General features: G+C 35.1%; 1 protein-coding gene across 1 annotated transcript in view; it reads right to left on the reverse strand.

Annotated features, from left to right (window-relative positions):
• The window catches only part of pudp (pseudouridine 5'-phosphatase), a 47,947-nt gene extending 22,213 nt beyond the window's left edge, over positions 1-25,734 (reverse strand). The window contains exons 1-3 of the mRNA XM_073842186.1: positions 25,602-25,734; positions 25,057-25,275; positions 24,668-24,897 (exon numbers count right to left, since the gene is read on the reverse strand). Coding sequence (XP_073698287.1) covers positions 24,668-24,897; positions 25,057-25,275; positions 25,602-25,656 — 504 coding nt within the window. The 5' untranslated portion in view covers positions 25,657-25,734. The remainder of the gene's footprint in view (positions 1-24,667; positions 24,898-25,056; positions 25,276-25,601) is intronic.
• Positions 25,735-25,981: the final 247 nt, after the last annotated feature.

The raw sequence follows: 25,981 nt of genomic DNA on the forward strand, positions 1-25,981 counted from the left end.
ATGGATGAAATATTTTAATGAACTGATGGATGGATGGATGGATGGATGGATGGAATATTTTTAATGGATTGATAAACGGATGGTATATTTTAATGCATAGATGAAATGATGGATGGATGGACAGGTGATGGAAGAATGAATTAATGAATGGATGGATGGAATATTTTAATGGACTCATAGATGGGTGGTATATTTTAATGTATGAATGGAGGGACATGGATGGATAGGTGAGGGTTCTAAGAACTACAACATGTTAATTTGTAATTCTCTGCACTTGCAAGTGTTTCTTTCTTAGTGAAGAGTTCCAGCATATTTAGTTGGTCTATCAAGGAATCAAATAATAATTTTACCACATACAAAAATGGCTATACTGTAGCATTCACAAGTGTCATGCTTAAAAATGCACATGACGAGTGACCAAAATTGAATGGCTTGGTGCCAGTTTTATAAGGCTGTGGTCATTAGCCCGAGTCCATCTGCTCTGATATGGAGCCAAAACTCAGACATGACAAGGCAGAGATGACAACTACACACTCATCATCAAGTGGAATAACATGTGAGTCAGATAAGTGACTGCACACATGCCACGTGACTATAGGTATGTGTGAATATATGTGCCAGTAAAAGTTGAAGTTCTGTAGAGACATTGACAAATTGCTGACAGCATCTTCTAAATGATCTGTGAGCCTGTGGCTGGCCCGAACCGAGATGAAGTGTAATGGAGAGAAAGCAGACTGATGACACCCACGCTTGACACAGAGCACTTCATTTGGTCAAAATGACCAAAACACCATGGCTACTGTTTCACTCTAAAACTTAAACATCATTGGATAAATGCAATCTTCACCCATCACTGCCTCATGCCTCAGCCTAAATGGCCTGTTCTACCAAATATGAAAAATCATTTTTAATGGAACCCTCAGAGGTCGGAAAGGCATTTTGGTCAGCATTTTTGTTTTTACAGACGACAGTTTAAATAGACTTTCACAAGTTCTGTGCTTGATGACAAAGTCTATTCAAAAAGTGCTTACTTAATTTCTCCATGGACATATCTCTACATATTTCAAAGGATTCAGCGAACAATTTGGGCCCGTCATTGGATGATATATTTGGTCTAATCTTAAATTGCATTTCTCAACACCCAGTTGGCATGTTCTTCAGAGGGACTTGGGCGGGTGATCGATATGGCAAAGCTCCTCAATAAACTCACACACACTCCACTTCTTCAGCCCACTCACACTCTTCATGAGGTCTTGAACTCGGCACGGTCTCCACTCTGCACAAAGCTGTGGGTTGATAAAGTGCTAAGAGGGATTGTGAAGCACTGCTTGGTTAAGGAAGATTCCAGTATCAGTCTTGCACAGACATAAGAAACTAAACACACACACACAAATGCTTTATTACTGACTTAAGCAAGCCAAGATTTTGCTGTATTCAACATAATTTGGAATGTGTACAATACAACACACAATTTGTCTCTATTCTGTATTCTTACCTGAATAATATTTAAATTTAACTTACCAAAAAAAAAATCTATTCAGTGTGACAGCTCTTACTGCTTGTGTGCACTGAAGAATCAATAGGATTGATGAATTTTGAACACAAAGTTTTTTGTTCATAGAGCTCCACATAGCGCTGCCCCAACTAAAGATTTTTCTTTAGTTGAGGTCAAATGTTTACATACCCCTTTCAGATTCTGCAAAATGTTAATTATTTTACCAAAATAAGAGGGATCATACAAAATGCATGCTATTGTTTATTTAGTACTGACCTCAATTTACATTTACTGAAGACATTTACATATAGCCCACAACAGAAAATAATAGTTAAATTTATAAACCCCATTGGTTTAAAGGTTCAAACACTCACTGATGCTTCAGAAGGAAAAACAATGCAAATGTGTACATTTTTCTTATTTTGCCTAAATATCTTTTTTTTTTTAACTTAGTACTGCCCTTCTGAGGCTACAGTTATGTGTTTCCCAGAAGACAAAACAAGTCAAATTTTTTAACCCTCTCCAGGCCTTTAATGCATGTTTTTTTTTTCCTTGTGGAGCATCAGTGAGCATTTGAACCTTCTGTAATAGTTGCATATAAGCCTCTCAGTTGTCCTCAGTGTGATGGATGGAATATCAATACCTCAATATCATCCAGTCATTATTGTAAAGTAGTGTTGTCAAAAGTCCCGGTACTTCGGTACCAAGTCGGTACTAAAAAAATTAAAACGTTACGGTACCAGGTTTTCTTAAGTACCGGTGGTACCGACTATCCGGTCAACCCGGTTCTTGATACGCTACAGTATACAAAAGGTGCGCTCTCACGCACTACGCACTGCGCAGTTGCGCTCTATTCAGCGGTGCTGCTGATGCCGCGGCTCTGAATCCACTTGTTGACAAAGAAGAGCCAGGCTTGCTCCAAATATTTTGGATTTTGCGGCTGAACAAGGCGAACATCATAGATCATCAAAAAACTATTTGCAAAAGATGTCGTCTAGGTTCTCTCGAAAGGAGGAAACACATCAAACTTAAAACACCTCAAAGATCGACTCCGGGATCAAATGAAAGAGTTCAAGTAAGGTAAGTTTCATTTTAATTTCATATTTAGAGCATTATTGCATATTTTAATTTGAATGTCAGACTGAAATAAACATCACCGTTTGTGTAGTGAATCGTTAGCATAAGCGCGGCTAACGCTAATATGCTGGGCCTAGAATGAATTTGAAACAACGATCCTATAACTTTTGTTAGAGTAAAAAAATAAGGACATGATGTATTTACTATTTTTTACACAAATGACATGTGTATCCAAAATATATGTGTTAGAGAATGTACAAATGTGTCGTTAACAATGTGTATGTCCTTAATATTAGTCTGTCAGAAAACATTCTAGGCTTATTCTTGACTGGATAAATATGAATGCAGTTTGGATTGAATAAAAGTACAATCAAATAAAACACGTTTTATCCCCGGTTTAGTTAGGTAATACTTTAAAATAAGATCAAATTCATGCATCATCTAACATAAACTTAAAGTAAGTGAAACATATTTTTACAACATTAATTCATGTTTGTGAATGTTATTTAATACAAAAAGACATGATCATGTTTGTTCATGTTTAACAGATTAATATGATTTTATGCATTAGTAAATGTTGAAATTAGCCTAACCTCACTAAGAATAATTGCCATGTAATGTTAACTACTGTTTACTGTTAGGCAATGTTATCTAACAAATGAAAATTGTAAAGTGTTTTTAATACTGCAGTTTTCATCTGTGATAGACACTTGTCTTAATATATGTAATCTTATCTTAATTTATTATAACAGCTGTTTTTACTGAAAATTCATATTTTGCTGGTGTCAATTATCTAATGTTGCATCTGGTCAGACTTAGGCCATGGCTTTACTTAAGTATATTATATTTCTTTTTACAGTTGCAGATTAAGGAAGATCATGAAAGACCCCAGCGAACTCTAAAACAGACAACAGTACAGATGTTTTTCAGCAACAGCAGCAGAAATATGACAAAAAGTTTTGGGTGAAGCTTGTTTACATTTTTTATGCCTGTAATTTATTTAGATGTTATTTCATTACTAAAATGTTTACAAATACTTTTTTAACCTGTGAAAAAACTTTTAACAAAATTTTACATTAGTATAAAGAATGGCACTGTTTTTTGTACATTTTATTTTCTTTTTTAATAAAAAATAGTGTGTTGCTCAATTAATATGTTATTGTGTTTTGCTTTGGTACCGAAATTGGTACCGAGAACCGTGGATTTTCAATGGTATTGGTACCGAATACTGAAATTTTGGTACCGTGACAACACTATTGTAAAGGATTCAAATATACAAAAATGCTGGAAAACCAAAGAATTCGTGGAACCTGAAGGATGTTTTCTGAAGAACAGCAGTAAGTTTAACTGTTCAGGACAAACAAGGGACTCATGAACAAAAAAACTTCACTTAAAACATCACTTAAAAAAGCAAAAAAACCAGCTGTGGATCATTCAGGTAATGGCACAGTATTAAGAATCAAGAGGATATAAACTTTTGAACGTGGTCAGTTTTGTAAATTCAACTTTTATGTGAAATATCTTATTCAGGTCATCACTAAATAAACAATAACATGAATTTTATATGATCCCTTTTATTTTTGTAAAATAATTAACATTTTGCAAATTCTGAAAGGGGGATGTACATGTTTGACCTCAACTGTACTTGGTGGGGGTCGAACTAAACCATAATGAGCCTTTAATATAAAGCCTATTCCATGCTCAAGTGCACACATGAAGCTCGCTGCAAAGCAATGACAAAAGTAATGACAATGCAAAAAGATATTTTAATTATTTATTAATAAATGATTTCTCAGTCAACTGCAAAGATAAAACTCACCAACTTGCTATCTTCCTTTTAAGAGAAATGAATTACATAATCAGTATTATATTAAAACTGGTTTATTTAAAAGTAGACATCAAGCTTTCTGTAGATATATTTCACATGTCTGTGAAGCTATATGCTGAGTTTCACTGCCCGTGAGTTTTGTGCTGCACTGGACTGCACGGAAACGGAAGAAAGTGCATAATGTTTGTTTTCATCATTTAACAAAAGCACAACACCTTGTTGATATTGAGTGTATGTCTGTGTGTTATTTATATATTTTTTGTCACAGTGCTTCTCATCCAGTGTGACAGAAAGGGCTAGATGTCTTGGCTACATTTTTTTTTTGTACAGTCTGGCATGAAAGACTGTAAACTGCTTTGTCAATCTCTTTGAGATCACATCACAAAGGTTTCAAAAATCGTACAGTTTATAGTGGGCTTTACAACTCTCACTTTCTTTATTTTTTGTGAACAAGTCTCACATGTGTAACACTTTACCACCAGTGTATGAAACCATCTGTCTGGCTATCAACTTTACCCGTTTTCTCTTAGAAAAGCTGTGCCTTGAAATTCAACTTGTTGAAAGCCTTGCCACTACAGCCATACGCATGCATCTCGCATTATTTTTGGAGTATCCTCTTTGGAGCGACTTATGTACATGTTCTTAGGACACATGCTCAACTGGGGTTAGATGACACTAAAATCAGACTAATTATACAGGTGTTCGTTAAGACTCATTGACCAGTCACTGAGACAACCCAATAGTTCGAAAACAACACTGATCCCTAGTTCTCTAGCTCACACCTGTTTGAATCCAATACAAAAATAATCTGTGAAGACTGAATTTCGTTCCTAAAAACCACATTCTCTCATCTTTTGTCCTGCTCCATCTCAAATATGTTGGATCACTCCACTTTTTCTCTGTCATTATGATAGATGATGGCAAAATGTGACTTCCCTTGTGTTCACAGAAGAACACGGACTTCAGTTCCTCCATCTTTCATTAATCTGAGCCATGGGACTGAACCCACCTTTTATAAAGCTCCACTCCCTTCACTGCTCAGCACTGAGGGATGCAAAATGCCTGACTCTTCCAGAAAGAGGTGGTCCACTTCCTTGCCTCTGGTCACAATGGAGACAGATGACTGGGCATACATACATTACTCACATGCATGAGAGGGCTTCCAAGCCTCTGGAAAGACTACTCAGTATTCATGTCATGCTGGCCTTCTTCACATCACCACGTGCATGCAATGGATGGAGATCAGAAAGTCGCCTTTAAATTTCCCCTCTAATGCTACTCTGCTCTTAGCTAGCATGATCTTGAAAAGGTTGAGCTGATTAATGACCCTTATGGTTTGGCAATAGTTGGGCCTGATCTCCTTGCTATGGGAATACACGTGTTTCTATGAGCTCGAGACTTATCAAGTTCGATCCTGCGAAAAAGATCTAAACACCAAAGCAAAACGAGTGTTTTTTTTTTGTTTTTTTCTTTCAAAGGGAAACCATATATTGACCATGTCCAAGGCCAATGCATGCACAATGGAGAGGGATTAATTTTTGATCTGAGGTTCCCTTTGAAGAGCAGGAACCCACATATATTATTAAGAGTATTCTGGTGCAGGGGGATGAACAGTCTGCGATCACAGACAGACATCCATGCTTGGAATATCTTTCTCATTGATATCCAGACCTTCTCTCAGATGTCTGTGTTCTGAAATGACATGAATCACATTGGTTTGGTTCTGGTAACTTTCGTTACCTGCTACGCCCTTGAGCTTTGATAACAGATATAATGTTTTAAATAAGCAGAATGTTTCAGAGGGATTTCACCTTTGCAAACTTCCACGTGAGATGATAGCACAAAGTAATGATGCCAGTTCTTTGAATTTCAATGTCTTTTCACAGGTTTTAAAGGTTGAAAGATAATTCAAGAGCAACTCCTGAACCACTGACCTCTTGAAACGCCAGCTACATTAGCACCAGCAATTGCCTAAACAAAGAGGTGCCACTCTGGCATTTCTTCTCAAACTTTTTCGCTTTGCCTCAAGGACATTTCATCTGGTATGAAAACACATGGCATGGAATTAACCAATTGTCTTTTAAACGCATATTAAAAAGTTACAAAATGAATATCCTGTCTAGATTTACTCATCCTTCATGTTCACAATCTGTATGATCTTAGCAGAATGTTCATGCTTGCTCTTTTTCATACAGTCAAACTGAATGGTATTTTGGAATGGATTTTTTTAACTTGCTATTCACATAAGCATCAATGTTTTATTCAAAAATCAAACTACATTCACAAATCAGTCATGCTAAATATTGCTGAACAGAGATAAATTCCTACCTACAGTGAGGGGGGGAAATTATTTGATCCCCTGCTGATTTCTACATTTGCCCACTGAAAAATAAATGATCAGTCTATAATTTTAATGGTAGGTTTACATGAACAGTGAAAGACAGAAGAACAACAAAAAATCCAGAAAAATGCATTTAAAAAAAGTTATAAATTGATTTGCATTTTAATGAGTGAAATAAGTATTTGACCCTTTCGTAAAACATGACTTAGTACTTGGTGGCAAAACCCTGGTTGGCAATCAGAGAGGTCAGACGTTTCTTGTAGTTGGCCACCAGGTTTGCACACATCTCAGGACTCTTCAAGTCATTAAGGTTTCGAGGCTGACGTTTGGCATCTCGAACCTTTAACTCCCTCCACAGATTTTTAAGGTATGGAGACCGGCATGGCCACTCCAGAACCTTAATGTGCTTGTTCTTGAGCCACTCCTTAGTTGCCATGGGTATTCCAGCATGACAATGACCCAAAACACACAGCTTTTGGGTCATTGTCATGCTGGAATACCCATCCACTACGCATTTTTAGTGCCCTGGCTGAGGAAAGGAGGTTTTCACCCAAGATTTGATGGTACATGGGCCCCATCCATTGTCCCTTTGATGTGGTGCAGTTGTCCTGTCCCCTTAGCAGAAAAAACATTCCCAAAGCGTAATGTTTCCTCCTCCATGTTTGATGGTGGAGATGGTGTCCTTGGGGTCACAGGTAGCATTCCTCCTCCTCCATACACAGCAAGTTGAGTTGATGCCATAGAGCTCAATTTTGGTCTCATCTAACCACAATACTTTCACCCAGTTCTCCTCTGAATCATTCATGTTCATTGGCAAACTTTAGACGGGCCTGTACATGTGCTTTCTTGAGCATGGGGACCTTGCGGGCGATGCAGGATTTCAGTCCTTCAAAGGAGACAGTCCTTCATTAGGAACACTCTCTTAAATCCCTTTAAGAGAGTGTTCCTAATCTCAGCTCGCTATCTGTATAAAAGACACATGTGAGCCAGAAATCTTGCTGATTGATAGGGGATCAAATACTTATTTCACTCATAAAAATGCAAATCAATTGATTACTTTTTTGAAATGCATTTTTTTTTTTTTTTTGTTATTTTGTCTCTCATTGTTAAAATAAACCTACCATTAAAATTATAGACTGATCATTTATTTGTCAGTGGCCAAACGTACAAAATTAGCAGGGGATCAAATAATTTTTCCCTCACTGTATCTGAATTATGAACAGCTGTGATACGTACCTTAAGCAGCAACATGTGCCTGTACCAATGTGATAAAAATGTGTCACAGTCACATATTGAACTCTTGTTTTATCGCCACTTTCTGGACATTTTACTTTGAAACTGACGCAAAGCATGCAGTAAGGTACGTAATTACAGTGTTGCAGAAATGTATATTAAGGCACATATTTTCATAAGTCTGTATAATTATGTTAATCAAGATAATTGTGACTAACACGAACAAACTGAAAATTGGCAAATGGGCAAAATCTTTGGGTTAAGAGCAAATGAAATTGAATTTACCATTCACTGATTTTCACTATAATTCAAATACGATGATAGAAAATAGAAAATAATTTTATTTTATTTGATACTGAAACTTTGTTTTAAATTCACAAAACAGGAATATAGGCTACATGCGCACTTTCAAATATGATAGGTAAAGGAGTGTCACGTCAGGTTTGCTGTCACTGATATAAAATTGGACAAGTAAGATATGAGACCAGTGGCATTACAGGAAGATTTTCCATGAATAGCATTCTAATCCTCACACAGAGCTTTCATATTGCTTTAGAAGATGTGCAATATCTCTGTAAGGAAACAAAAATGTCCTGTAGAAAATTACTAGTACCATTTAACGCAACACTAAAATGCAACAAAATGCAATGTGTAATTCAAAATACACATAAAAATACAATACAGATAATTACATATAGACTATACATTCAGTGTTATTTTACAGATCTATATTGTAGCGCACAAGTCATGTGATTTTTTTTTTTTTTTTTTTTTGGAGCCTGACAGCCCCTTGTCTTTAGTCTCTTCAAATGTTTAAAAAAGCAGCATAAACATCCAGCCAAATATCTCCTTTGTGGTTTACAGAAGAAAGAAAATGATTTGGCTTTGGAATACATGATGACAGAATTTTCATTTTTTGGGTGATCTCTTTAATATAAAGTGCTCATAGGGATATGGAAAAAAAGAGAAGCAGAGACAAAGAGAGAAAGAGTCTTCTGAATTGTATTAGAATTTTTTTTTTTTTTGTCTTGAAAAGGATAAGAAATTCATGGTGCATACAGAGAAGCAGTGATGCTGCAAACATGCAAAGTGCTGAACGGCCACTCTCCTTCCCCTTTTCTTTGTCCTTTTCTATCAGTCTCTTGGATCATTCCTCATTCTAAATACCCCTCTTTTTCCACTGTTGTTTCATCTGCTCTTTACATTTTTACACACACACAAACAGGTCGAACACTGGAGTACACAGTTCACATCAAGGTAGGCACATGACACAGCATCATTTGTTATTCCCTTGATCACTCTGTCGATTTCCTCTCAACACCACTTTCATATCTTATCAGGGGAGATGCAGGTTTTAATCACAATTTGAGAACCAGCTGACTGGACCATGGATTTCTCAGAAAAGTTCAAAGAAGAGACAACATGCTAGACCATGTGTTACCTCCAAGTATTCCGGAAAAAAAAAAAAAAAAAAATCACACAATGGGTTATTAAAGGCTACAGCTGTTGATATTAATAACCCCACTAAGCTGATCCAAGACTGATAAAGCTCTTTTAACAGAAAAGAATGAGGAATGAGATGTTTGATTCAAAGCTTGAGTGCTCTACTGTGATTTCTCAAGCACTCTAGAGCAATTTTTGATGGCGGAGGAGAGGTATAATATGTAGAGCCCTACAGAATCTGTGCTATTTTAATAAAAGAATGCCCTGAATTTATAAAACTCAAAATTCAATGTCTAATGTACTGAATTTATAAAACACAAAATTCAATGATTCATTAAAAAAAAATAATTGTGCCCTATTGCCATTTTTTTGAATTGCTGTGTTTTCCGTTTCAGTTATTCTGTATTCTGTACTTTATGATTTAATATAAATGTATAATCTAAAACAAATGAATGAATAAAATTAACAGAAATAATATTTTTAAATAAAATAGAATAAAATGAAATTATAGCATTTTTATGGCAAACAAGTTAAACGACTTGTATGATATTTTGTGGCAGTTCTTAAAAATGTTTTATAAACTGTATATTTAATGTGACCCTGGACCACAAAACCAGCCATAAGGGTCAATTTTTTGAAATTGAGATTTCTAATTGTATGTTTTGCTAGAATAGGACAATATTTGGCAGAGATATAACTATTTGAAAATCTGAAACCTGAGGGTGCAAATAAAAAAATAAAAAATAAATATTGAGAAAATTGCCTTTAAAGTTGTCTAAATGAAGTTCTTTAGCCTGGAAAAAATCCAGACCCTAATCCATTAAGATTAAGGGTCTGGCATCGAGCAATGAAAAGAGCCTAACTCAAGGGGCGGCACCAAGCATGCATTTGAAACTCTCACTGCACACAATTGGATAACACCACGACCAATCACAACAATACATGGTGATACACGCTAACTGATAGGTTAAACTCTTGCCGTATCCAGTCAGCAAAACAGCAAAAACGTTCTTCTTGCAAAGGAACGATTCGAGCGCGGTTTTCTGTTCCTCTTGTATATGAAAAGCCAAGTCTAACTCGTTCATTGTAGTGGCCAAAGCCGTTTCAAACAACTGGTGTTCAACTGTAGCCATCTTTCAATGTTTACTAAATGATTCCGGACGTCGCAGCGCTGTCGTCATGAGCTTAGCTTGCCTCTGGCCCGCCTACATCAGATACACCGATTTGATTGGTTCCCAGAACTGCTTACGTAATGCAGTAACGTGCATCATTGCTCGATGCCAGAGTGTCTTGCAGAGACAATTCAAATTGTGCTCTCGCGAGACCTCTGGATTTCCAGGGTAGAAGTTCTTAGCAATGCATATTACTAATCAAAAATAATTTTTTTATATATTTACAGCAGGAAATTTACAAAATATCTTCATGGAACGTGCAAGAATAATTATAATAATAATGTGCAACATTAAATTCAGCACATATTAAGTAGAAAAAAAATTGTACATTACGTTACTATAAAGAACATACCTACAGTGCCTTGTGAAATTATTCATACCCCTTCATTTTTTTTTCACATTTTGTTATGTTGCTGCCTTATGTTAAACTACTTTAAATTACTTTTTTCCCACATCAATCTACACTCCCTACTCCATAATGGCAAAGCAAAAAATAGGTTTTTAAAATCTGTGCAAATTTATTAAAAATAAAAAACTGAAAAGATCCCATTGCATAAGAATTCATACCCTTTTCTGGGACACTCGAAATTTAGCTCAGGAGCATTCATATTGCTTCTAGATGTTACTACATTTCGAGTGGAGTTAAACTGTGGCAAATTCATTTGAATGAGTATTATTTAGAAAGGCACACACCTCTCAGAAAAGGTCTAACACCTGAAAATGCATATCAGAGCAAAAACCATGTCCTGAGGTCAAGATAACTGCCTGTAGAGCTCAGTGACAGACTTGCATTAAGTCAATGATCTAGGGAGGCGTTCAGAAACAAATCTGCTGCATTGAAGGTTCACAGAAGCATTATCCATAATGGAAGACGATTGGAACAACTAGGACTCTAGAAAATGTCTGCCAGCCCCCATCCAAGCTGACAGGAGAGGTGAAAAGGTGAGGCAAAGAATGGCAGATAATTGCCAAATGCAGATGTGCAAAGCTTGTCACATCATACCCAAAAAGACTTGAGGCTTCAACTATGTACTGAGTTAAGGGTATGAATACTTATGCAATGTACTTATTTCAGTGTTTTATTTTTAATAAATTTGTAAAATTTGCAAATCTGGTTTTTGCTGTGTCATTATTATGGTGTATGGAGAGTAAATTGATGTGGGCAAAAACTAATTTAAAGCAGTTTAACAATGCTGCAACAAAACAAAATGTGAAAAAAAATGAAGGGGTATGAATACTTTTGCAAGGCACTGTAACTTAGCATTCATCATGAGATGAATATAAATTATAAATGGTTGATTCGCAATGAGTGTGTGCTTAGCACAAAATGAACTATTTGACCATAATATTGCAGCATATTAAAAAAACATTCCTAGCATTATCAAACAAAAGAAATACAAATTAACTTTGCTTTCAGTCTCTGTGTGGCTGGAGTTCGCAGATTAAACAAAAACACCTGCAAGGACACAATTGCCTTACAATTGGCCTCTACCTGTGAGTCAACTCCCACAGTTAGTAGATCATTATTCAGTCTGTGAAACCAAAGGATTTCCGAACCCTTTAGTGTTCATCGTGAACACAAACTCTGAAGAGTGCCCTAAAGAATTTAAAGAGATAAAGTAAAACAAATGCATAAATTAGAAAATGATACAAAATATTAAAATGTCAAGGCATCCCAGTGAAGCCTGTTAGGTCATTGCTTATCAAATTATCCTACTGCTTAAAAACAAAAAAACATTTTTTTTTTTAGTGTTAAGAAATGAATAAAGCCCTGTATAAGGGACACTGGCCTGTATAAGAGTGACATTGTTATTATTACTCAAAAAGAACTATGTTTACAGTGATCAATCTACTAAAATAAATAGTAAATAACTAAACATGGATGACATGAAATTGACATTGTTATCCAAAATTTGAAAAATGTGTCAGACATCTGACACTGCCCGCAACAAAAAAAACTGACTGAGATTTAAATACAGAGAAATAATGCACCAAAACCTGTCTGTAAAATAGCTTAAAGGGGTAGTTCACTTGCAGAACAAAAATTTACAGATAATGTACTCACCCCCTTGTCATCCAAGATGTTCATGTCTTTCTTTCTTCAGTCGTAAAGAATTTCTTTTTTTTTTTTTTTTTGAGGAAAACATTTCAGGATTTGTCTTCATATAATGGACTTCTATGGTGCCCCCGAGTTTGAACTTCCAAAATGCAGTTGAAATGCAGCATCAAAGGGCTCTAAATGATCGCAGCCGAAGAATAACGGTCTTATCTAGCGAAACGATCAGTTATTCTCTAAAACATTTACAATTTATATACTTTTTAACCTCAAACGCTCGTCTTGCCTAGCTCTGCGTGAACTCCGTGTATTCCAGTTCATGACAGTTAGGGTATGTCGAAAAACTTCCATCTCATTTTCTCCTCCAACTTCAAGATTGTCCTACATCGCTGCAGAAGTACCGACCCAGTGTTTACAAAGTTAACGTGCAAAAAAGATCAAACACCCCTTACAAAAAAAAGGTAAAACAGCGATGTAGGGCAATTTTGAAGTTGGAGGAGAAAATGAGATGGGAGTTTTTTGACATACCCTACTGTCATGAACCGGACTACACAGAGTATACACAGAGCTAGACAAGACGAGCATTTGAGGTTAAAAAGTATATTGTCATTTTTTTTTTTTTAGAAAATAACTGATTGTTTTGTTAGATAAGAGCCTTCTTTCCTCGGCTACGATCATTTAGGGCCTTTTGAAGCTGCATTTTGGAAGTTCAAACTTGAGGGCACCATAGAAGTCCATTATATGGAGAGAAATCCAGATTTTTTTCCTCAAAAAACATAATTTCTTTCTGACTGAAGAAAGAAAGACATGAACATCTTGGATGACAAGGAGGTGAGTACATTATCTGTAAATGTTTGTTCTGAAAGTGCACTACTCCTTTAATGATTTAGTTCACCAAAAATTACATTTGGTTATTATTTCCTTATCTTCATGTTGTTTCAAACCTGTATCATATTCTGGCAAATTAAGCTTTTAGTCCTAAAAAAAGACTTGTGTTCTATAAAAGAATGCCATACAGATTTGGAATGACATGAGAATGACTAAATAATTACATAATTAGCATATTTGGGTGAACTTCCTTTTAAGCTTGGATAACTCATCTTTTAATAAAACAAACTATTTTTTGGAGCAAACCAAAAACAAAAAAAGGTTCTACAATGGCCCAATTAAACTCATCTCTATCCAACTGAGAAACCGTGGTAGTAGAAGTATGGCTCACTAACTACAATAAACAATTTATTTCTTTTTTTTTTTTAGGAAAAATTGGTAAATTCACATTTGAATACTAGGCGTGTGAATCTTTGGGTTTACAGCAAATAAATTAGATTTTGAACTTTGATTAAAAAAAATTCTAATGATTCCATTTCATGCGAATCACTAAACAGTCGATTCAATAAAATTCACAAGACTGTGTAAAATGACTTTAAAACAAACAATTAATGAAAAGACCTATGAATGATTATAAAGAAAAAAACAACAAAAATAATAAAAAAAATACTTTCCTCAACAAAATATGAATTTGTTTGAGAAGACAGCAGTACTGAAAACTCTTAGGAGGCCACGCTAGTGGACATCTACTCTGCAGATTTGAGTTCTGTCTCATGGGATTTCTACTAGTCAATTGCACTGTAAGTCAATGGCAGTGGAGCATTGGATCTGTATTTCAGCACTTCGTCTCTGGAGACCTTGCCAGTGGACTGTGACACTGGAACATGTTCAATGATGCTGTGGAAAAGCTAATCCACTGACTTATTTTTATTTTTTTATATGTGTGTGCCATCTCACCTCAAAAAAGTTAGGGCTATAGGAAACATTTTGGAAAGCTGAATATTCAAAGCGAAGTAAAAATTACTGCATTGTTTTGTTCTTTTTTTTTTAAGACACAGAGAAAGACAGTTCTTTAAACCAAAACACAGCACTGGCTTGATAATAGATATTCGATCTCTAACTGACTTGTCAGCATAAGCATTAGTTAATGTGGTTACTTTAAAGTAACCTTATTACTATTATTTACTTTAAATAACAGCTATTTATGTAGTCTTAAGACTCTAATTTGGTTCATTCAGATGCACTGAAAAACAGATCCTGCGAGCCTCTCCAGACTGTTAAGCACTGTTGCTGTACCATATGCAATGCTAAAGAAAACTGCTGTCTGATTACTTAGACTGCACAATGTTTCGGAAAATTATGTTATCACAGCTAAAAATTAACTTTTTTTTAAAAACATTCGTTTATAGCTGTACCAATGAATTTTGAATTACGTTAAAGCTACGTCATGCACGGTAAAGGCTGATCATTGTTTTGATGATCGATCATTGGTGTCACTTACTTGGGTTCTTGGGTAACTTGTGCTATGTAAATATACCCTCTCATGAAAATGATCTATTACTTCTTTAGCTGTTCATGGCTCTTGAAACTCTAAAGCTGAAGAGACGAAATTCCAGCAACAGTCAATGGCCTTTTTTAATTTTTAAATGCATAGTTCACCAATAAATTAAAATATGCCATAATTTACTCTCCTCTATTACATTCCAAAGCTGTATAAAGTCTTCTCCACAAAACATAAGCTGTTCTAAAAAATGTCTGAAATGTTTTTGTGCATACAAACTTAATTGAGTTCAAAAGCACACTACCAGACAAAAGTTTTTGAACAGTAAGATTTTTGTTTTTAAAGAAGTCTCTTCTGCTCACCAAGCCTGCATTTGTTTGTTTGCTTGTTTGTTTGATCGAGGTACAGCAAAAACAGTAAAATTGTGATTTTTTTTTTTTTTTTTACTATTTAAAATAACTGTTTTCTATTTGAATATACTTTAAAATGCAATTTATTCCTGTGATTCCAAAGCTGAATGTTGAAAACAGCTGAGAATATTTTTTTCAGGTTTCTTTGATGAATGGAAAGTTCAGAAGAATAGCATTTATCTGAAATAGAACATTATAAATGTTTTTTATCATCACTTTTGATCAATGTAAAGCATCCTTGCTAGGATCATGTAATGTAATGATGCTGAAAATTTAGCTTTAAATCATAGGAATAATTTGTTTACATTTTAAAATATATTCAACTAGTTATTTTATATAGTATATAAAAATATTTTTCTGTAATTTGGATCTAATAAATTCAGGCTTGGTGAGCAAAAAAAAAATATTTAAAAAAAAACATCAATAATCTTACGGTTCAAAAACTTTTGACTGTTAGTGTACTTTGGAAGTCCACTGTATGTACAAAAAATGCATTTATTTCCACAGAAGAGAGTCCTATTGTATGTATTATTATGTATTACATATGACTGTGAATTTAACGGTAAAAGACTGTAAAAATGCTACAGTAAAAACCTGTTAAATGGTTAACGGTAAATTCCCCTATTATATACGGTGAAAAACTGAATTGGACATTGCATGTAATTTTACGGTAACATACTGCTTTTGGAAGTGGAAAAATAACATATTCTCTACAGTGAATAACCGTAAATTGACATTCCCAGAATTCCCTGTTACATTTGAAATTTGATGTTTTTTTGTTGTTGAAATAACTATGTTTCTTAGTTTTTTCTTATCGGTTTTGTACATTAGTACAAATTAGTATGTTACACCTAATGTTGGTAAATTAATGTTTATTGCCTTTTTCAGTTTCATGTGTGTTACCCTGATGGTGTTTAGTGTAAGGTACAAAACAGATTTCAGTACTTCAAAAGATTGGTATGTTAACATTATCAGTTAATGAAATTATGGTATATAACTGTAAATTTAAGTTAAAACCATAAAACCTAAAATGTTGCTACCATATTTTTACGGTAAAATCCCAGCAACCACAGCTGCCAGTTTTATACCGTAAATTTTACGGATTTTATTTTTTACAGTGTACGTACTACGTTGTTTTCTGAGTGTGAACTTAAGTTCTTGGCAAATTCTTCAACATAAGCTTTGCTAACAGATCCAAGAAGCTCTTCAATGGAATTCTCAACTTCTCAACTGTCAATCCATTTCAACAAAACTAACTAGTTCTAGACATCCTAATTGAGTTTGTGTGCCACAATCTGAAAAGCTATTTCTTCTCACAAAGTCCATGGAATGTGTCTTACTCTCCCCAATGATTATTCAACACTGTTCACTCACATGTCCTTTAAATCATCAGGCTAATTGTGTGCAAAGAAAGTGAGATAAATCCAGCAGTTAGGCCTACCTCAATCATATTGCAAAGGTAATTTAAATTCACACTGGCCTTACCAGCTTCTCACTTCAAAATGCTTCTGCAGCCCACTCATGCACTGTATCCAACTGGCTTAATTGAAGCTCAATGACATACTGTAGCAGTAGTGCCCACACGTAACCCAATTATTGAAATATGTATGCATTTAAATATTGCATGCTAATTTAACTAAGAGCAATCCATTCAGATTTTTGTATTTTAAATTGATTAGTGACTGATTATCAAGCCATATTGGAGAACTGTGCATGTTTAATCAAAGCATTAAGAAAACGAATGAATCATTACACCAACAACAATAGTATGTGAAGCTGGTACATACTCTAAAACAGTATTTTCTTTCATTCTCTCCTGGGGGTCCATCTCAAAATGCTATTTGTGATTGACAGAGTAAAGCAAGGGCATGTATTTTCGCATTCGTTTACAAAAGAGTAACAAAAAGATTTTTAAAAGTTCTTTCAATTCTTCAATAAAGAGCCTTGAACCAGACCATCCAGTTTCAAAAAGAATAAGAAAAACATTTCAGATTTCAAATTTAAAGTATAATTTATATTTTCAAAAATCTTTGAAAGCTATTATTATTTCAGCTTTACTTTATGTGATGCTTCATACTTTGTGAAAAGTGGTTGGGTTTGGGGGAAGCGATTTGAGATAAAATTTAGAGAAAAGCCTGAAAGACTCAAAATAAAGCTCTTTAAACTGTTGAATAATTATCCATTGTTTTTCAAAATATTGTGCTTTTTTACGCTTTAGTGCTTGAAATAAAAATATTAAAGAGAACAACATATTTTGAATTACATTAGGGCTGCAACTAACGATTATTTTGATAATCGATTAGTTGGCTGATTATTTTTTTGATTAATCGATTAGTTGGCTTAAATATTTCCCAAAAAAAAAATTTACCCCAAAATCACACTATTCCACATTCTGAATGCTATGAAAACACATTGCTTAATTTACAACAATTCACCTGTCGTAGTAATGAGAAAAGACAAATATCTGAAGAAAAACACACTAACAAGCATAAAATACAGTGCTACAGTGGGCGGACCCGATTAATCGATAATGAGAATCGTTGTCGACGAATTTCATTATCGATAATAATCGATTTTATCGATTAGTTGTTTCAGTCCTAAATTACATGGAACACGTGTACAGTGTATATATATATATATATATATATATATATATATATATAAACAGGCAGATGTCTAAGATATAAATAGTCCTCAAGTACGCCCTCTGTGTTTTCCAATTTGAGCTCAGGTCCTCTTTCTCTCCCTTATTATGGGTATTATTGTGCTAGAGGAAGTTGATCCAAGAACAGAACAAAATACTGAAGTAAATATCAGTCTCTCAAGGACAAATGAAACAAGTCAATTCATATTCCTGTTTCCTGTTGCCACTTTTCAATGCTTTTTTTTTTTTTACAATTTTTGAGGGAAGGGTTTTTATGACAGTGTAAAATGAAACATGCATCTAGTTAATCCCTATTTGTGATTGATTATTTCCTGCTAGACTTTGTTAGCAAGCCTCATGTAAGGCAATTAAAGAAGAAAATGAGCAGCTTGCCACTTACAGAACAGACAAGCGGCTTTAAACAGATCATCTCACCATACAGATTTCCGAATGAATTAATGGCACTATCATTTGCATTTTAATACTGCCAACTAAGAGGCATGCAAGACATAGATAACTCAAACATTCAGTTTTGTAGTGTTCACAAATTCACAGCACTTTAGCATGTGTTGGTTTGTGGGGTGCAATGGCTTGCTAATTCTCTCATCTCACAGTCGGGTTTAAAGTCTTACATGCAATTAGTTGCTGACTTACAGAAAGAAAGAAATAAATAAAAGATGAATGAAGGAGCATTATCCATTCACAGATTTGGGAAAAAAAACTGGAGCTGTAAACAGAGGGACTCAATTTTGCTAAAATACATAGCACACATAAACCTGGGGTTATGTCAAACAAAGGCCATCAAATTTGACTACTTTACTAATTATAATTATATATTATATTATATTATATAATTATATATTATATAATTATATATTATATAATTATTGTAAATAATTTTAAATATATTACATTATGCAAGTTAATCTTGGTCCTCTATTTTTATTGGTCAAGTGGCCATGCAAAACTGGTTAGCTGCTTTTGGAACAATTTCAAATATTAAAAAATAACCCATTAAACATTAATTTAGTCTGCAATGCAAGTAACTCAATATTAACTTCTTTATAATTCATAAAAGTAACATCACACATAATGTGTGATATTGCTTGTCTACTGCTTCAAAACTTTGGGATCATTAGGACAAGAAATGGATACTGTTATTCAGAAAGGATGCATTAAAATGATAATAGACATTTGCACTATTGTTCAGTTTGTCTGGGGTCAGTGAGATTTTGTAATGCCTTTGTAAGAAATCTCTTATTATCACAAAGGCTTAATATGCAATCTTAAACAAACAAATAAACCACTATTTAAAATGCAATTTATGTCTATCATGGCAAAGCAGATCTTTCAAAAATCATTCTAATACTGTTTTTTTAAACCCCTCGGGTGGGTTGCGAGACTTAAAAAAGATCTCCAGGATGATTTAAGGGAAATGAATAAATGTATGTACCAAAGTTGAAGATTAGGTAAGAAAGAAGCGGGAACTGGCAAACGTAACTTTAATAACAAAATAAACACAAACAACAAAACGAAAGCATTAGCCACCTCATGTTTTTTATGAGCTTGTATTTGTGCCCGGGATGACATCAAAGGTTTCTATTTGCAATGTTGGTTTGCAGCATTAAACACTGTAGCCAATCACAGACTTATCCATTGATTTGTGAAATGCAATGGCCAATCCGAGTTCTGACATATATGATCACACTGGTGTGATTAGAAAATGCAGTGATCAACTGCTTAATTAAAGACAGACATGGATTTAAACATATTGGAGAACCATAACACGTTTGTGAATATTTAAAATAAGAAAGGAAAAAATGAAATAAAAGCGATACATAATAAACGGCTATTATGGCTGTGTTGTGTCACATGACAAGCATGGCACATCACCATGAAGACAATAGCCCCTTTCACATAGTAATGCCAGTAAACTGCCATAAAATCACTGGAACAACCGGTAAATACAAAAACGTTCCATCTTTTTTACTGGTAAAACACCATTCATACAGCCATTTCAAAATACCGGTAAATTCTGTGACACCATTAACCAGAAATGACCTCTAAACACCTGCACCTCCCAGTGTTGTGTTTTCAAACATGGACGGGTATTGGTAAGTGCTTTAGTTATTTAGTTATATATTTATTTTTTAACATAAACAACAATACAGCTGCATTTCAATGACTTTAAACCAAGCTACTGAGCTATAGAAAGTAAAATGTTGTTACGTCGGAATGTTATGATTGGCCCAGAGTAGATGTCTTACATCAGCACGTTCTGAACTCATACGTGCTTGTTCACACAGTACATTAACGGTAATTTATTTTTTGATACTGCGAATTGCCAGAACAAATTTACTGGTATTTTCTGAAAAGGTCCTGTTCGTTCATGATCTCTTAATGGTAATTTACCAGTTGCCTATAATAACGCATGCTGCAGTGTCAGTAGGGTAGGGTACTCAATCTGCGGTCTACAAGAGTTTATTTGATCACCAAAATGGACCCAAAACGGAAAAATGGCATGGATTTTTGCCGATAATCAACTATCGGTGCCGATTAATCAGCAAAACCGATATATCGGTCAATTTCTAATTTCAACTATCATAGCTTACTGATCTATCCGGCGGGACATAAGCTGGCATACATTTGCTGCATGTCTCATCAAAAGTTCAAAAATGTCAATATCTGGGACTAAGCGAAGGGCATTTTGACACAAAAGAGAACTCAATTTGGTCAGGACACCGAACCAGCACCTTTTACACCTTGCACAAGTACTCTTTCGCATCTCATGAATAGAGAAATACACACAAAATGTTAAATTGTCCGTTTTGATGAGTATTCACGTAAACAGACTTGGTTATGTCTTAGGTGAACGTACATAGCTGAGAGAATATGGGACGTGTCAGAACATTGCATCCATGCAATCGGTTTTAAAGGGACAGCAGCCTAATTTAGTTGATATTGTGTGTGGCATTGATGTTAATCAAGCAACAAAAGAAAGACAGAAAATCACTCACTGCTCTCGACTGAATCAATTTAGTAGCCACAATAAAGATGAATCTAAATTTATTTATAAAAATAAATATGTCTGCTGGAAAGAAATGCATTTAAAAATAAAATTACAATCTGCTTAACCACTTAATTGTAGGGGAACAAAAATATACAATTATTCTTTATTTATTTTTTTACTTTTAAAAAGAAATATTCAAACAATTTTTCTTCCATGTATTAATTTGAACAGTAAAACTCTGTTAGTTTGCCAAAAATAAAAGTGTTTAATTTCCATTTGATTAAAAATAAATAAATAAATGTTTAATGCCTTTATTTGACTATCAGAAAAATTTAAACACAAGTATTTCTGCAAAAATAAAAAGGGCCCTATTGTTCAAAATATTGAAATTGAGAGTATTGGCCTCACCGAATTTAACAGTTAAAATGTGAATGGTACCCAACCCTGGAGGTCAGCTATAATATTTAAGCTCACATGTGAAAGCGTTATGTTAGAAGAAAGGGTTTCACCATGTAATTAATTGTTTCCCCCTAGGACCACTTGCTGAGGGACCCCAAAACTCTAAACACGTCATTGTTGACATAGTGTTAATCATTTTGGACCGGACAAAATATGATATGTTAAAATAGATGTGCATGAAGGCTAAGCACCCTTACTACTTTCAGAGAAAACAGAGCCTGATCCTTCTGGACAACCCAGCTGTAGCTGGGGTTGTATCTGTGGGCACTATTTAAAATCATGTACCTAACACAAATAAATAAATAGAACAAATTACGTAATGTTGTTGTTTTTTGTTTGTTTTTGTTTTTTTTGTTTTTTTGTTTTTTCCCAAGTTCGTAGGTGTTCGAAAAACCGAATAATCAAATGTAAAATAACATTGAGTAGACTTCACTGTATAAGTTAAATATAGACTGCGCCTTGTTAAAAAAGTAATTCAGTCAGGAACAGTGAGTGATTTTCTCTTTTTTACTCTCTTAACAAAGACACAGACAGCAGCTAGTAAATTAGGCACAGTCACTTTAAGGCACATTGCTGGACCCCCCCCCCCCCCCCCCCCAATCTATATATGTATGCTTGACTTGACACATGTAAATGGTTGTATAAGATTCTTTTAAAATAGAATGTTCAAAATGAACAGCATTAATCTGAAAAGGAAATCTTTTGTAACATTAAAGATGTCACTTTCAACCAATTTAATGTGTCCTCGCTTAATAAAATGCATTTCTTTTATAAGGAAAATATTTTAAAAGAAAACTTTAGAAGAGTTGTGTATAAGTCTGTTGCAAATAAATGTTCTACAGCTATCTATTCATCAAATAATAAAAAAGACACTGTATCATGGTTTCCACACTTCATTTCCAAACAACCATTTAACTGTCATAATAAGAAAGATTCCTGAGCATTAAATCAGCATTTCAGATGGATCAGATAGAAAACAGCTATTTTAAACTACTAATATTTCATAAAATTATTGTTTTTGCTCTTTTATTTATCATTTGATAAATGCAGCCTTGGTGAGCAGAAGAGACTTCTTTCAAAAACACAGAAAAAAAAACATTTAAAGTTTCTAAAACTACACAAGAAAACAGAATGGAATGGGGTAGAAATACTAGGAAATAGAAAACAACTAAATAATACAACAGAAAAACAACCCTGGAAAAAAAGGTGACTACATTTATGTCGTTATTATTGTTTATTTTAGTAGTAATGTATCTTGCACCGGCTCTAGACAAACCTAAAGAGGGCAAACTTATATTACAATTCCAGACAGAGCTTGTAGAGAAACCAGAGCCTTCAATTATGCATATTATCATACTTCAGGATGCCAGCAAGCTTTTTAGGTATGCTCTTGTAGTACAAATCTACTCTTGCTACAGAATTACCTTTTCAATACTGTTACTGTTTGTACTTAATTATATACTGTAAAAAAAAAAAGAGGTGACAGCCAACATGCAAACTCCCTAATGGCTGGAAGCTTATGTCTGCTGAATGGCTAAATACAGTCAAGCCAGAAATTATTCATACCCCTGGCAAATTCTGACATAAAGTTAGTTTTATTCAACCAGCAAGTTTTTTTTTTTTTTTTTAGAAATGACACAGACGTCTCCCAGAAGATAATAAGACGATGTACAAGAGGTATCATTGTGGAAAAAAATTATTACTCATCTTTTATTTACATTTGAACAAAAGGTGGCATGTCCAAAATTATTCATACCCTTCTCAATAATTAATAGAAATGCCTTTATTGGCTATTACAGCAATCAAACGCTTCCTATAATTGCTGACCAGCTTTTTGCATGTCTCCACTGGTATTTTTGCCCATTCATCTTTAGCGATGAGCTCCAACTCTTTCAGGTTGGAGAGTCTCCTTGCCATCACCCTGATCTTTAGCTCCCTCCACAGATTCTCAAATGGATTTAAGTCAGGACTCTGGCTGGGCCACTGCAAAACGTTAATGTTTTTGTCTGCTAGCCCAAGGCCAAGTTTCTTTGCAGACTGCCTGATGTTGTTGTTGAGAATTTTGATGTATTGCTCCTTTTTCACGGTGCCGTTTACTGTGATTAGGTTCCCTGGTCCACTGGCTGAAACCCCCACCCCCCACCAAAACATTAGGTTCCCACCACCATGATTGACAGTGGGGATGGTGTTCTTAGGGTTGAAGGCTTCTCCTTTTTTACACCAAATGAAGGCTACACCACTGTGGCCAAACAATTAAATTTTTGTTTCATCTGACCATAAAACAGAAGACCAGAAGCCTTCTTCTTTGTCCAGATGAGCATTTGCAAAGGCCAAGCGGCCTTATCTGGAGAAGTGGTGTCCTCCTTGGTCTGTGTCCGTGGAACCCAGCGGTGTGCAGTGTCTGTTGGACTGTCTGCCTTGAGATGTTGCCACCAGCAGAGCCCAGATTCATCAGGATGGCCTTGGTGGTGATCCTTGGATTCTTTTTTACCTCTCTCACCATCCCCCTGGCAGGCATAGGTGTCACTTTTGGCTTCCAACCACATCCTCTGAGATTTTTCACAGTGCGGAACCTCTTGAATTTTATAATAATACTTTGCACTGTAGCCACTGGAACTCCAAAACATTTAGATATGGTCTTATAGCCCTTTCCTGACTTGTGAGCAGCCACAATGCACAGCCGCAGGTCCTCAGTGAGCTCCTTTGTCTTAACCATGACTGTCCACAAACCAACAGCAGAGAGCTTCTGTTTTTCACCTGTTGAGTTGATTAAAACAGCTGTTCCCAATGAATCAGGGTAATTAGGATGCTTTAGAACAGCTTGGACTATTTGGAATGGTATAGAACTTTGGATTTTCCCATAGACTGTGACAGTTTGCAAAAGGGTATGAATCATTTTGGACATGTCACTTTTTGTTAAAATGTAAATAAAAGCTGAGAAATATTTTTTTTTCCACAATGATGCCTCTTGTACATCGTCTTATTATCCTGTGTCATTTCCGGTCAAAAAAAAACTTGCTGGTTGAATAAAAGTAACTTTAAGTCAGAATTTGCCAGGGGTATGAATAATTTAATAATAAGTTAGGACAAACTGATTGGCAAAACAAGAATAGAAAAGAAAAGAATAGAATAGAATAGAATAGAATAGAATAGAATAGATTCACTCCTACCTGTTCAGGGTTGGCTGGAGGAGAGAATCTCTTGGCACAAACCACAAAAATGTCAGGATGTGGCTTGCCCATCTTTACTTCAGGGTCATCTCCAAGAACAATGTGACTGAAGAGGCTGAAGAACTCTTTATGATGGCTGGTTTTCATCTCAAAGGTTAGGCCTGCAGAGCTTGTGCCAACAGCAATAGGAATGCCATGCTTGTGCAGATGATTGATAAGCTTTTCTACACCTGAAATGACAAAAAATGGTTACTTTAATTAATAACCAAGCAGTGTAACCAGCTTCATCGGTGACTTTGAGGCAAACATGTGGCCTAGATGCTTACTTATTCCATCCGTCACCTTCTGTTTCACAATCATCTTCCAGTTTTATCCTACAAGTACATTACCTGGCAATAGAGAGGCAGTGGGAAACAATCTCTCCTGAATTTTTCTGGTCTCCTCCAGGAGCTCTTCGGGGGTCATGGGGAGACCAATTTTGTCTCTTATGATTCTGGTAGCCTCTAGAGCTTTCTTGCCCATCACAGAGGACTTCACTTCCCAGGTATACTGCTTATTGAACCTGTCACAGACTTCCTGGAACGAAACTGTGTATAACCTCTCTGTATCTGCAGAAGTAAGCATACAGTAATACAGTATAAATTGATGGGACAGACAAAAGACATTATTGACTTAAAATGCAGAAGGTGATGAGTTTTGCTTAAGAGTGAGTGACACCTACAAATCAAACACATAATTTTAAATAGTTTAGATGCAAAGATAAACGTTTGGCATTAAAACGGAATAAATAACACAAATGTAAACATATTTGACCTTTGAAACTACCAGAAACAGACTCAATAAATATGTCTTTCTAATTCTGCTGCAAGCAAACAGAAAGGCAAGCGCTGAGTTGATTTCAAATCTCGTTTATTTCAACAGTATTCTCACCCACCTAATAATAATCCGTCCATATCAAAAAGCACGTGTGTTACTGGTTTATAAGACATGTTTTACGCGATACTTTTGCTTGCCTGTGTGTCTACGCGGAACCTCATTGAATGGAGAGACAGCCACGTGAAAACTGCTGGACAATCGAAGTTTACTCAAATAGATCAACACATTCAAATTCAGAGAACTTTAGTTCACATCTTGCTTGATAGATTTAAACGTTAAGTCAAATGTATACGCTTTGACATAACATGTACGATTTCTAACAAGCCCTCTTATCTGCAATGAACTTTTGAATAAAAACTCAGGGCAACTTTTAACTCGCCATTGTCGTTGCAAAGGATTATGGGAATTGTAGTTTTTTAACCCATCACTCTTAAGAGC

Source organism: Garra rufa, chromosome 6 (genome assembly GCF_049309525.1).
Source record: "Garra rufa chromosome 6, GarRuf1.0, whole genome shotgun sequence".
NCBI lineage: Eukaryota > Metazoa > Chordata > Actinopteri > Cypriniformes > Cyprinidae > Garra > Garra rufa.